The 13,785-nt window shown below is 35.8% G+C and overlaps 1 protein-coding gene across 1 annotated transcript in view; it reads left to right on the forward strand.

Annotated features, from left to right (window-relative positions):
- LOC129265505 (DNA mismatch repair protein Msh6-like) overlaps positions 1–13,785 on the forward strand; it is a 55,095-nt gene that overhangs the window by 21,700 nt on the left and 19,610 nt on the right. The window contains exons 7-18 of the mRNA XM_064100043.1: positions 2,218–2,306; positions 3,686–3,773; positions 4,281–4,340; positions 6,346–6,420; positions 7,488–7,623; positions 8,201–8,266; positions 8,860–9,011; positions 9,574–9,645; positions 10,521–10,755; positions 11,444–11,513; positions 12,240–12,369; positions 13,448–13,620. Of these exons, the coding sequence (XP_063956113.1) occupies positions 2,218–2,306; positions 3,686–3,773; positions 4,281–4,340; positions 6,346–6,420; positions 7,488–7,623; positions 8,201–8,266; positions 8,860–9,011; positions 9,574–9,645; positions 10,521–10,755; positions 11,444–11,513; positions 12,240–12,369; positions 13,448–13,620 (1,346 nt within the window). The remainder of the gene's footprint in view (positions 1–2,217; positions 2,307–3,685; positions 3,774–4,280; positions 4,341–6,345; positions 6,421–7,487; positions 7,624–8,200; positions 8,267–8,859; positions 9,012–9,573; positions 9,646–10,520; positions 10,756–11,443; positions 11,514–12,239; positions 12,370–13,447; positions 13,621–13,785) is intronic.

The raw sequence follows: 13,785 nt of genomic DNA on the forward strand, positions 1-13,785 counted from the left end.
GACCTAGAAATAAATCTAAAAATGCCTGTTAATCGAGGCATCTGTTCAGCTCACCAACTCAATTTCATTTCAACTTCTGTTTTAATGTGTACTGTCAATTATTATGATACTGATTTACTGGTGATTATGATAATGGCGGACTTTGTGATGAATGATAATGAGAGTGAAACTGAAATGAATGACGATGATGAGTGATGGCTAGTGAAAATGATTTTAAATGATTATCAAGATTGGTGAAGATGATAGCGATGAATGATGATGAGAATTATGAAAGAATGATAATTGTCAATTGAAAATCTCTTTCATGAATTAATATTTAATATATAAATTACAAAACACACATTTTCCTTTATTTCAGTTTAAATGGCATATCCACTATAAATTTTGATATCCATCATCACGTAAATAACAATACTTAAAAGGCGGTATCGTGCCAGAAAGGTTTATGATGTGCGCCTGCCGAGTATGTGGTCGGTTGTGAATCGACGTGTTTTGCAGTAAAACTTACTGCATGTAAGTGATTAGTTACTGTTACTGTGATTAAATCTTGTCTTGAATTCTTTGTTAGAAGTGTGATTATGTTTCAGAAGTTGAGAAATGAGAAGCTTGGCTATAATTTGGGGAATGGGGAGAAACCCGACATGAAATGAAAATATTTCAAGTACGATCCCATTTGAAGGTGTAGCGAGTGTAATGTGACCAAATATATATCAGACGATTCACTCCAGACACGTCCAGACAGGACAGCACGTGCGTGAGCTGAATGATGTAGGCCTGTCTGGTTTTAGACTTTTAGTAATAGTAGACTCGCACTTACACTCGCCTCAGTCAAATTCATTGCATCTTATTTCATTCGATCGGAACAAAAAAATAAACACACATACTCTCGCAACCGTTAAATGGGATCGTAACGAGGCCCGACTTGTATAACTCAAATAATAGTCATTTACTAATAGCTTACACAGTCATACAATTTACATTTGTAGCCGTAGCCTCGCGCTAACTCACATTAGTCAAATCCTATTGCAAAACAGATTCAACCCAAAATATTCAGCTTCTCGTAATTTCATGGTTTTCAGAAATAATTTAATTAGCGCACGCAGACCCTCGCCATCATTGGATAGGTTCAAAACTCAAATATAACTGAAAATCTGAAATATAACTCAAATAAGTGCAAATGGATATTTTTTATATTTCAGGGTAAAATTTCGTATACTTGTCCGCCGTCTGGTTTTCAGTGTCGGGTATCCGAATATTGAAATATCCGTTTCAAGTCAGGCCTAAGTGAAACAATGATTAATTCCTCCATGAACATGTGGAATTAGCATTGTTTAATACTATATGGTTCAGTCAAGTTGGTCATTATTGTCAAATTTGTAAAAAACGAAATATTGTATAATTCAAACAAAAGAAAACAAAATAAATAGTTAGTGAGGGACATCATCCACCATCTCATTTGATTGTCACTGTTTTGTGAAAAATAAGTGAAACTTAAAAATGTCATAACTTTCTTATTTTACATCTGATTTTGATGAAATTTTCAGCATTATGCTAGTTTGATTTTTCTCTATTTATTCAAATCAACCTTTTTCTGGGGTGGACTTGACCTTTAAATAGAGAAGATTTGAAGTTTTAATTTTTTTCATAAAAAAAATCCTGAGCAGATAATCATTGGTCACTCTACTCGAGTAAAGATACAATACTATTGAAATATGAATGATTTGATTGTCACATTTTTATGTCAGTTTTATTCTTTGTAGGTTTTGAAAGTCTGGAGAAGGTTATGCCATTCAACCATTATAAGATAGTCATATTTCTATAATCGGAATGTGCATGGCTTGCTAATGTTTTTATTTATGACCGGTCTTGCCATAACCTTTAATTGCAATTTTCCATTTTAATACATATTCACATTTTCAGATGTTTTTATTTTTTTGCTGTATTGACATTTTTATACTTTAATACTCTGCCTTATTGCTTATTTTTTATTCCTATTTTTATTTTTTTCTTCTTTTTTGTAATTTTTTTTTTAATGTGATGAATGTGTAAATATGGTACATATAATTTTTTGATTTTTTCAATAAAACATACAAATATATATTTATAGAAATCAGTACAATGTCATATTTTGTAGTGATGGTTTGCAAAGTTCTGTTTACCTGAAAGCATTTAAAAATAGTCTGTTCCAAATAAAAAAAATCTTTTCTTTTATAACAGCCTTCTCCGTCTCCAACCCCTGCATCTGAATCAGACGTAGCACGCTTTCCACATCAGCGACAAGAATGGCTTAAACCAGGCAAAAGAAAGTATGTTTATCATATCTTTCATTATATGATAACTAGATAGATCCTTGTCATTTTTGGTTGATTGGTTGTTTGATATCGATCATTCAGCCCATCTTAGCTTTTGAGTTTCTTCGATACAAGTCTATTCTCTTTCAAGCAGGGATTTGCATTTCACTAGTCTTTTTTGGGCATGATTGAATGTCAGTAGATAGTGATGTTCATTTTGATATGCTCTTTATAAAAACAGTGAAACCTGTGTTAGAGGCCACCTACTTAGAGTAAAAACATGTCTTTTTTGGCCACCAAAATTGTCTCCCATTTGAGAAATATGTTCAAAAGAACCTGTCCATAAAAGCCATATATGTCTAGGAAACTTTGTCTGTTTCCTGTAGGTGGCCTTAATAGAAAGAGAGGTTTGACTTTAGTAAATTTCCACTTTTTTTCAATAGTACAATTCATAATTATGTGTATAAAATATAAGCACATGAACACGGGAATAATTCCTTAGTATATTACATTTCAAACGTAGCTATTCTAAGCTTTCACAGTATAGATAATTTTCCACCTAACCAACTTCACAAAAACAGAGCTATTTGTAATGTATTTTATCATTTCTGAATCAGAGCAGCATTGCATCAGCTTTGAAAAACAGGTGGGAATGTCCTGGGTGTTTGTAAATATCGATGGAGCTATTTCCTGCTGTGTCCATTTCAACATTTCATCCTTTTGTTCTGGGAAGTAAATTTCAGATTCTAGAAGATGGATCACTTGTAGATTTCTACCAATTAAAATTCTCTGATGTACCTTACAGGAACTGAAATGAACTATTACTGTGTAAACAAGTTGGAATGTAAACCTTTAGAATGATTATTATAGGCATAGACACAGTGCCATCTATCTAGAAATAATCTACTCTGAAGAGTGCTATCAGTATTTCCCTGGCTGTAGCTCGAGCTGCTGTTTTCAGCGCTGTGCATTCAAGGAATTAATCCTCCAGGTACCCATTTTCGCACTGGAGCTGAGTGCAGCACATTGTGGGTACTTTTTTTTTGCTGAAGGAAAACATGGCTGGGATTTGAACCAACACCTGTATGATTGAAAGATGAGATTCTAAATCACTAGACCACAAAAAACTTGTGTTGATTCATAAAAGCCAAGAAATTTGTAGAATTTGAATTCAGGGTAAAAAATATACAATAAAGATTTTTCAAAAAGTGCTACAGTGTATATTTGTAAGAGCAATGATAATTATGATGGCACCACAAATTAATGTTTAACATTATTTTCCTCACAGATATTGATGCCTTTCATATTGTAAGACATGCAGAGTTTGAAACATTATCAATCTTTTGGTGTTATGGGACATCATGATTTTTCTTTTTATGTGTGTGTGTATTTAGAGACATCAAAGGCAGACCAGAGCATGACCCTGAATATGATCCCAGTACTCTCTTCGTACCAAAGACTTTCTTGGATAAATGCACCCCTGTAAGTATCCAGTTTCTGCTTAATTTGATTTTAAAAAAATATCAGAAAATCATTATGAATAATGTACAGAACTTGTTCAGTTTTCTTTAAGATTCAAGCTACTTTTCATCATTTTATATATTCCGATGGTATCCAAGTTGCCATTTTAACGAGTATAACAAATCATATCTTGGGGTAGACTGTCACATAGAAATTTAAACAACCGATGTATTGTTTTTTTTTTCACAAATTTTTTTTGTTTCCATTGAGGCAGTCTAAGGAAATGATGGAGGTAGTGAGAGAGAGGGACAGAGAGAGAATACGGGGGGGGGGGGGGGGGGGGCAGACTGAAAAGAAAAGTCAGATAAAAAAAATGAGGATAAAGAGAAATATTTCCCGTACTTTAAGATTTACCATTGCATCGATGTCTCAATTGCCTTAGGATTTTGTCACTAATTTAGTTATGATGTATTTGAAACAGTTATTTATGTTAAAGCTTTCTATACCTTTGTCTTGATTTTCATTCAGGCTATGAGACAATGGTGGGAGATGAAATCCAAGTATTATAATGCTGTTCTTTTCTTTAAGGTGAGATCATATGCAATGCATCTTGTGAATCTTGGGGAAAATGCAGCCGTGGGTATATTTGCAACTGCATTGTTTAACCCTTGGCACGCGTACTTGCACCAATGCACATTCGGTGCCGCGTGAACCTCGTTTTTCACTCTCAAACAATCCATTGTTTCCCTCCCTGAAAATAATAAGCCAGTTCATGGTTAGCTCATGATCAACTTTTCTCAAATGACCTTTGTGATTTTTCATTAGGATAAGCACTTTCATAATTTTCAAATGTAGATGTTGCATAAGCTTTACCGGGAGAGTATTCAAATTCTAAGAGCAAAAGGCATTGTATAGACCAGGTGACTAGAATAGTACATAAGGGATAAAGTTTGGAAATCTGTTTTATTGTCTGCCTTTGGCACATTTGACTATTGTTTAGGCTACTGTCAAATACCAGTTATTATGAAGGCTCTATTTATTACTCTTCAGCTTGGATACATGTGATAAAATGAATATTTTGAAAGGAATACATGAATAATCATCAAATCACAAATGCCTATGTCAGTGAATTTGAAAGCCACCTTCATGGTTGTCTCCAATGACCTTTTTCTGCTCGTGCGCAGTTTACAACCGTGAACAGGCTAATTCAGGACAGAGGGGTTCATGGCCCAGTGCACAAAGAGTTAACATTTAAAGGAAAGTTCAGAGCCTGTCTCAACCTTAGATAGACTGGGTTATTTTGACGCCTAAGAAGACTAGAATGATTAATTAGATGGACATCCTGTTAATGATTACCTAATGATTACCTAAATTGTGTAGAATGTCTAGTTTGGAACGGAATATAAAAAAGGTTCAGCTCGCGCTTCGCGCTCGGATCGAATAATTTTTAAGTGCCCATCCTGTTCATGATTACCAATAATGCTTAGAATTTCCAAACTTTGGGTCATTTTGGAATATAGACAATTTTCAGCTCGCCCTGACAGATAGAGAGATACCCATCCTGCTCATGCTTACAAAACTTCTCAGAATATTCTATTTCCAGGTCTATACACAAGCTATCAAAAATCGCGTTCGCATTATTTTTTTGGACTTATGAAATAAAACTCCCTTAACCATGTTAACTTGTTTGTATGAATAAAGTTAAGATGTTAATAAACGCATTAGTCTTAAGTAAGAACTACACCCTAGGAAACAACAAAAATCAGCATTTAACTCCCCATGATAATACTGATAATAATGATAATAATAATAATTTTACCCAAGTTAGCCGCTGGTAAAAGGGCAATGTCTGTGCTTCCTGGTCACATTTGTTCTTTAAAAAAAGTGGTATTACATCATATTCATGGATAGAAATTACTTTTTATCAAGTCATCATTAAAAAAGTGGTCTGCAGTTGCCCTTTTTCATGTGATTATGATAATTCAACATGCATTTAAGGCACCTGTTTGCCTGACGAGGAGGGGTCGCCATTTTTTTTCTGAAAAGTACACATGAATATGGGCCAAAATTATAGGTCGGGCCCCCGAGGTGCAAAATTATAAATACGCGCCTGGTGGCTCCCGAGCAGATAACACAAAAGGAGAAGGGGAAAGGAGGGAAGAAAAACACGAGGGCAGCCGCACGGCCACCGTACGCTCGACGTACGGCCGCCGTAGACCGTTCTACGCCATGCCTACGGCTAGTCTAATTTCTACGGCGAGCGTAGAAAAGAAAAAATGTTATAACTCCGAGTTAAAATTCTACGGCCACACCTACGGCCTGTAAAAAGTAGGAATCCGCCGTACGTCGACCCTGCGGCCACCGCAGATTTTCTGCGGCCGCCGCAGAAATCTCTCGAATTCAGGTATCTACGGCCACCGTACGGCCGCCGTAGAGCAAATGTGACCAAGGTTTTATTGTTCGTTTTGGGGTGGCAGGTAAAAAAATGTATGCTCATTTAATTTCAGTGTCACTAGTATTCCCTTTCCCTCTATATTGTAGAGAGATATTTTAATTTACTTTATTCATTTCCTTTACCTGTGTGTCTTTTCAGATGGGAAAATTCTATGAGCTGTATCACATGGATGCAGAGGTAGCCGTCAAAGAGCTTGGACTCATCTACATGAAGGTGAATATTACTTGAAAAATTGTACTTAAAGGTATTGGTCAGCATTGATTTAACTTAAAAATCTGATCAGCAAGGTCCCATGTGTCACCTGTGTCTGTGATGTGTTGTAAAAATGAAGCCCTGAAAAAAATGCTCCCAAAAATCAATAAGTGGTTTAAAAAGTGGAGCATAAAGAGATCAGAAACAGCATCCCGATTTTATTCCATGTACTTGAACATGTTTCTTCTTGGATGTTTTATGCACATGAAGAATATTAAATACGACACAAATCAGAGTTCAAGATTTTTTTTAAAAGAAGATTTGTGTAATGTCTTTAATATGAGTTTAGTGAGAAAGCACAAAGGTTTGCCCCTTTCTCATGAATGAACATAATTATGGATATTGACAATAACCAATAGTTCCCAGATGGAGTATATGTGTGACCCAGTAACTTCCAGTAGCTATTGGGCAATTTCATGAAATGATCAACCTTTTTGTACGTCCGACCCCCATTTTCAAGTCTTACTTCACTTAAGAAACTGACCAAGGCATGGTCCTTTGAGACATGTTACAGACTATCAAAAGAACAAGAAATCAGAGAGGGAGTCGGATGTGCATATTTTATGGAATCGCCCTATTATGTGTTAGTATTATCTCTCTCCACTTATTAAACAAAGCGCCTGACAAGAAGGCAGAAGGTCCTTAGTACATGTATGTTGCTGTTTAGGATCAAATCCACAAGTTACCATTCATGATCTCTACTACTGAGCCACCATGCCTGGGGTGGCGTTTCATAAAGATTAAAGTGTGAATTAAAATCATGCTTAAATACCGACGTGCACATGATATTTAACAAGCAATCAAATTGGTTAATCCCCAGAAATGCGCATCCTCTTAGCATGATATTACCAGTGTTTTGATGCGTTATATACCGCCCGCAGCCAGGAATCTAGGTGCAACTTTGAGTCATACTTAAATCTTTGTGATCTCTTGGTGGTATTAAGTACAAAGAACTAATTGTTGAATATTCTTACTTGAAACCAACTGGAAATCATGTAATCCCTGCTCCCTCTTCCATTTTATACTAGGGAGAGAATGCACATTCCGGCTTCCCTGAGATAGCGTTTAGTCGGTACAGTGATACGCTAATCCAGAAGGGGTACCGTGTTGCTCGGGTGGAACAGACGGAGACCCCAGATATGATGCAGGAAAGAATTAAAAACAGTAAGTTAATAATACCATATATTATTTCTTTATTTCATGTTCATGATAATGACTTTCATTCAACTGCCATGCATGAGAAATGAAGGCACATAGAGTCTATATCTTAATATTTATGTATTCATTTCTTCATGGTTCAACAGCTTACATGGTATGAGTAGGATAACAGCAAGCATGGGAATAATAAAAATTAAAGTGGACACACTTTGAAAATAATTTTGGCTAAATTTGGCATAGTTTGATGGGAAAGGGTATGTATAAGTTATTTAAGTAGATAAAATGCTTAAAAACCAAATTAATTTCTTGAAAATAACTTTGGATAGAATCCATTTTCCTTTCTGAACTTGGGAATAATTGGTTGCAAAGCTGCAGTTATGTCACAGGAAGAAGATGGTTTTGAATAGTCATTAGTAAGAAATCTTGAATAATTTTCATGGTGATCATCTTTCATCAGTGTCATCATCATTGTCATCACCACCACCACCATCGTCATCATCATCATCATGATCATCATCATCATCATCAATCATCATTTTATGCAACTTAAGTTTATTCATTCCATTTCATTTTTTCTTTTCAGTGAGCAGATCTGTAACAAAATTTGACAAAGTTGTCAAGAGAGAGATATGCAGGATTTCAACTCAAGGTATGTTGTTTACCTCTGTTCTATTTTTTTTCTTTTCTCTATGTTATTTATCATAATTATGTGGACATTTTCTTGAGCTCCTTACTGTATTTAAAATTTGTCTTGCTTCCTAATCCACAACTTATCTACAAACATTCTGGCCCATATTCTTAACTCGGGTTTGAATCGACCTCTGTTTTGTATAAGTTGTGGGTCAACTATGGAAAGCCTATTGTGACAAAATTATCTAAAAGTAGATGTTTGATTTATGGGACACTGACACTGAAATTATTCTCAAACTGTCTTGGAATGATAAATAGGATAGTTGTCTTCATTTAATGAAAATGGGAAAGATCAAAGCAAATATAATAAAATACAATGTAAACAAAATTTTGACATCTTAGGCTTAGACTTAGACCGTGATCTAAGATAATCAGACTTCATAATATAGGTCGCTGTATTTGACCTCATATCTTGCTTCGTGAAATCATTTATAACATAGTGTATCATTAATAGTCTGTAAACAGTGTTAGTATATGTATTCATTCCTTATTCCTTATAATCGTCACAATGACTCTTGAACTTTGATTACTTCTTTCCTTCTCCTGACATAGCGACAAGAACCTATAACTTTATAGATGGTGATACATGTGAGGCACAGAGCAGCTATCTTCTTGCAGTCACTGAGAGGCAGAGTGACGGGAGCTTCGGTGGGGAGAGTGTCTACGGTGTATGCTTTGTGGAAACATCCATTGGCAAATTCTATGTGAGTAGTTCTCATCGATATGGAATACATCTGCTCTTGAGAATTTTGTGGTTAGGATTGATTGATGTACGGGGCTGCTATTCAATGCTTGCAACAGAAAATTATCATTTTACTTAGGTTTTTGTTTGGAAAATATACTTTGTCAAGTTTTGTATTTGGTTCATGATTTTGGCTTCGTATTTGAATCTATATTTATGTAACCTAATGAGGAGATGTAAGCCAATTAATTTGAAAATCTGTTTTTGTGCACGTCCGAAATAAGAAACTAATGTTAGTGTAAGAAGTAGGCTTCGGTAAGAAGTCTCGGTCATATGTTGGTACCACATTATACACTAAATAGACTAAGAACTGAAATTTTTCTGGCATGATGAAGACAGTATGACGTGCTGAAAAAGATGTGTTTATTATTTCCTATCACTTCTGTAAATTTTTTTAAAGGATTTTTTTGGTTGGAATTTGATGAAGTAGTATTTCATTTCTTGTTTCCTTTAAATATTTATTGCATTTTGCTTATGACTCATGATTTGTTTCTGTTGGCCATTCTGTTTTATTTTGTTTATAGATTGGTCAGTTTGAGGATGACCGTCATAGTTCTAGATTCAGGACACTGATAGCTCACTATCCCCCTTCCCAGGTATGTGATATTCACACACTAATGTTCCTTTCATGGGTGTTTTACAATAATTTTTTAATTCAAATATGGACCCAAAATAAAAATGTGTAAACCAGATTTATAGTATGTTTGTTTGCTGAGAGAAGGCATGTAATTAGAGTGACAAAACTTGGCAGAAAAGAAGGAGACCCTTATGTGTATTGTTGATAAAGACCATTATGTGTGTTGTTAATAAAGACCATTATGTGTATTGTTAATGCCAAAAGAAAACTACTATTCAGAAGTGTCTGATTTGATGGGGAGGTGAATTTTTCAATTTTGGATTCTAGGTTGATTTGTGTGTATTTACACCAATATTGTAGTATTTCTGCCACGTTTTGTCACTAATTTGCATGCCTTCTCTTACCATATGGACATACTATATTTGTTTTCACTCCCCAATTATTTGAAGAACCCTGTCCAGCTGACAGGTTTGAGTTAGCAGGGCAGATTGACAAAATCCTGTAACTCCTTCCGAGTAACCAACATATCAGTCTTCAAATATTTTTCCTTCAGAGTTTGTTGAAAAATCCTCCTAGTTCTAATTAGTCACTTGCATATTGTAAATTCTATAAAATGATAATTTTGGACACCATTCTTACTTTACTGCATGAACCACTCGAGTCATGGTCATATCCAAGTGTTACAACTTTCCATTTGAGCTGTAAAAGTGAGCCCATTCATTTCAGGAGAGTCCCACATGTAGGGTAACAGACATACAGAATGCCCTTATTCAATACCTGTCACCATAATTTTTACTGACAATGTTTTGTTATCAGAGCAGAAACAGTTCTTTCAATGTCTCATAAAATTTACCTGCTTATCAGATCACTGATGTTTCATGATACGCCCCGCAGGTTTTGTTTGAACGCGGCAAGCTCCTCGGGAAGACCCAGCAGCTCCTGTCCAGTAACCTGATGTCCGTCCTCAAAGACTCTCTCCTTCCTGGATCTGAGTTCTGGGATGCTGCTAAGACACTGAAGGTACTCAAGGAGAAGGATTACTTTGAGGATAGCGAGAGAGACAAGGATGAAGAGGAGAAGGAAAGACTGAACTGCTGGCCAGATGAACTGAAAGAGATGCTGTCAGATGGTAGGATTTAATGTTGATGATGATGGTTATAATAATATAATATGCAATGTTTGTATGATATACTGTATATATATGATATATATCTGCACTGATCATACAATTTCACTTTGATATATCTAAGTGCTATGATTTAAGAAAATTGTATAACTCTCCATTACCCAAAATTGTAGACTCTGATGATTTTGAATCCATATAAAAGTCGTTCGATCATCGTATGTAACTGTGAGGAGATCATACATTTAGCAGGATACGATCACCCTACAGGCACCCTACTATAACTGACATATTATTTACATTATGAAAAATAATATATAATACAGAGATGCCAGTCTTCAAGTTATGTATTCTAAAGCACATTGTGTTCTATCTTCTTTTCATGACCAGTGCGTAAAACTGACAGGCATAGTTGGACGTAGTCATGAAAGAATGTGCAAAAAGAGTCTTTAAAAGCTTTTAGTTTCGCATAGAGAAGTTCAGTAGACTCTGCATATGCTGACCTTCCATAAGTGGAAAAATATCCTAATTTGAAGCATTATTTCAGACCAAAATATGCAAAATTGTTTTACTAATATCTTCTTAGTCAAATTTCACCCAAGTCGAACAAAGTTGTGTTGCCCAGAGAGATTTTTAGGAAGACTGACCTGTATTCTATTGTTCAAATAATTTGTTAATCATTTCTTTGTTTTAGCTGATTCTCTTGGATTGACTCCTAAGGAGGGATGTGAGATGGCCCTATCTGCTCTTGGGGCATGTACATGGTAAGAGAGCTAAGTTAGATTGTAGAGATAGTATTTCACTATACATTCCTGTAGTTTACATCTGGCTCTACACACGATCAATTCCCGAAGGGGGTCAAATTTTTACCATATCCCTGCAAAATAATATCATTGGTATATAAAATAAAAAACTAACTGATCTTTCATCGGGGATTTTGGGCAGTAGTAAAAATTCATACCCCTCAATGATCTTGAGACTATGGGCATACTATTTTCTCTCTCTTCGGGGGAGGGGGGGGGGGTAGGCCTATCGTCTCAAGTTCACTTCGGGGCAATAATTTTTACTGTTGCCCTAATGAGCTTTCCCTATTTGTATAATACTGTGGTGACTTTGTTGACTAGCATGGATACAATGCTCAAATATGAAAAACAAGGATTCCATGGAATTTACAATCTAGTGGCAAATTTATCTAATGGGGTCCAGGGCTGGTATACAATTCAAGTCAAAATTACCTTTTTACTTGGCTGAGCAAAATGCTTCTACTTGTATGCATATCACTTTTAAGTATTTTACTTTATCAAGCCAAATTTAAGAAAAAATAATCACAAATAAAAATTGTGACATTACCTCTATTAAAAAGCAAAATATTACACAATGTATGTACCAGTTTCCTCTCTTTTTATGATTTCACTTATTTATTAAGTATCAAATTGAATTGGCGCCCAGGTGTTTTTTTTTAAGCAGGTTTGATTGATCTATCCTGGCAGGTACCTCAAGAAGTGCTGTCTGGAGCAGGAGCTGTTGTCCATGAGGAACTTTGAGGTGTACAAACCTCTAGATGCAGAGCCCACCAAACCCTCCTCACCCCTCCCAACCTTCACATCTAAACAACACATGGTGAGATTATCTAGACCAGGGATAAAGGGGCCAGTTGGACCCCATTGAAACCAGGGGCCTGTTTCATAAAGGACTTCCAACTGTTGTAACTTTGCCATAGTGGCAACTACAATGGTAACAGGGCTCAGCAGCCAATCATAATCGAGGTTACCATGCTAGTTGCCATAATGACAAAATTACAACAGTTGCAAGTCCTTTATGAAACGGGGCCCCTGAAAGGGTCAGAGTGAACTGGGGCCCGTTGCAAAAAGAGTTGCAATCAATCGCAACTCCAAAAATCATGCGCAACTTGATTTTCAACCAATCAACAGCGCGCATTTTTGACTTGCGTTTAAACGCAACTCTTTCTGCAACGGGCGCCTGGAGACTAGTGGTGTAATGAGCCCCCAAAATGAGGGCGCCAGATATGGCGAATGGGGCAGAATGTATACCTAGACTCTTTTTCTTTACAGATGGGTGTTTCATAAAGCTGTATGTAAAGTTACGCACAGCTGCATGCTAGACTGGATTATGTGCTTTTGTGACAGGTCAGTTACATAGGGATATATCATGTAGCACGAGAAAGGGTCACCAGTCGTGGGTTAAGTCATTTGTAACTTAAAAACAGCTTCATGAAACATCAGCTAGGTTCTCTCTGAAGTTCTTGGAAACATAGAAAACTCTTTGATTTTATTCCAAGAAATTTGACTTGTAGGTAGTAACATCTTTTGCATATAATATTTGGTCTAAAACTGGATATGACTCTGGAAGTTTTATTCTGATAGAATAATCGCAATATCTTGAGTTATACAGTAATTTCACCCAAAATAATGCAAGTCAGTATCACACATGATTATGTACATGTGGTGAATGCCTATAATCTGCCCCAGCGTCAGGGGTCATGAAAACATATATATGCATATTATTTGCATATTGAGACAAGAATTTGTCTTGTTGATTATGTTGATACTGATCAAAGTCATGAATATTTGTGTATTTTTTTATTTTTATTTTTTATTTTTTTGGGGGAGGGGGCATACTGATTAATTTTCTCAAAATGTATAGTTGCTTATTTATTATTTATGAATTATGTTTTAAGGTCCTAGACAGTATAACACTGAGCAACCTCGACATCATTGAGAATAGCAGCACCGGGACAAAAGAGGGCACCCTGCTGGAGACTCTAGATCGCTGTCGGACACCATTTGGGAAGAGGCTGTTCAAACAATGGCTCTGCACCCCTCTGTGCAATCCGAAATCTATCAGTGATAGGTTGGTATATTCCTCGCGTAAAAATATCTTCTTTTTTTTAAGATTCATTCTTTAGAGCAGAGCTTTTATGTAGTATTTGTTATGTAGAGTATATTTAAAAAAAAGTTTAAGCAGAATGTCACTGATTTGGATCCCCATTTTAAAGGAACTCCACTGCTTACCCCT

The sequence above is a fragment of the Lytechinus pictus genome, chromosome 1 (genome assembly GCF_037042905.1).
Source record: "Lytechinus pictus isolate F3 Inbred chromosome 1, Lp3.0, whole genome shotgun sequence".
In the NCBI taxonomy this organism is placed as follows: domain Eukaryota; kingdom Metazoa; phylum Echinodermata; class Echinoidea; order Temnopleuroida; family Toxopneustidae; genus Lytechinus; species Lytechinus pictus.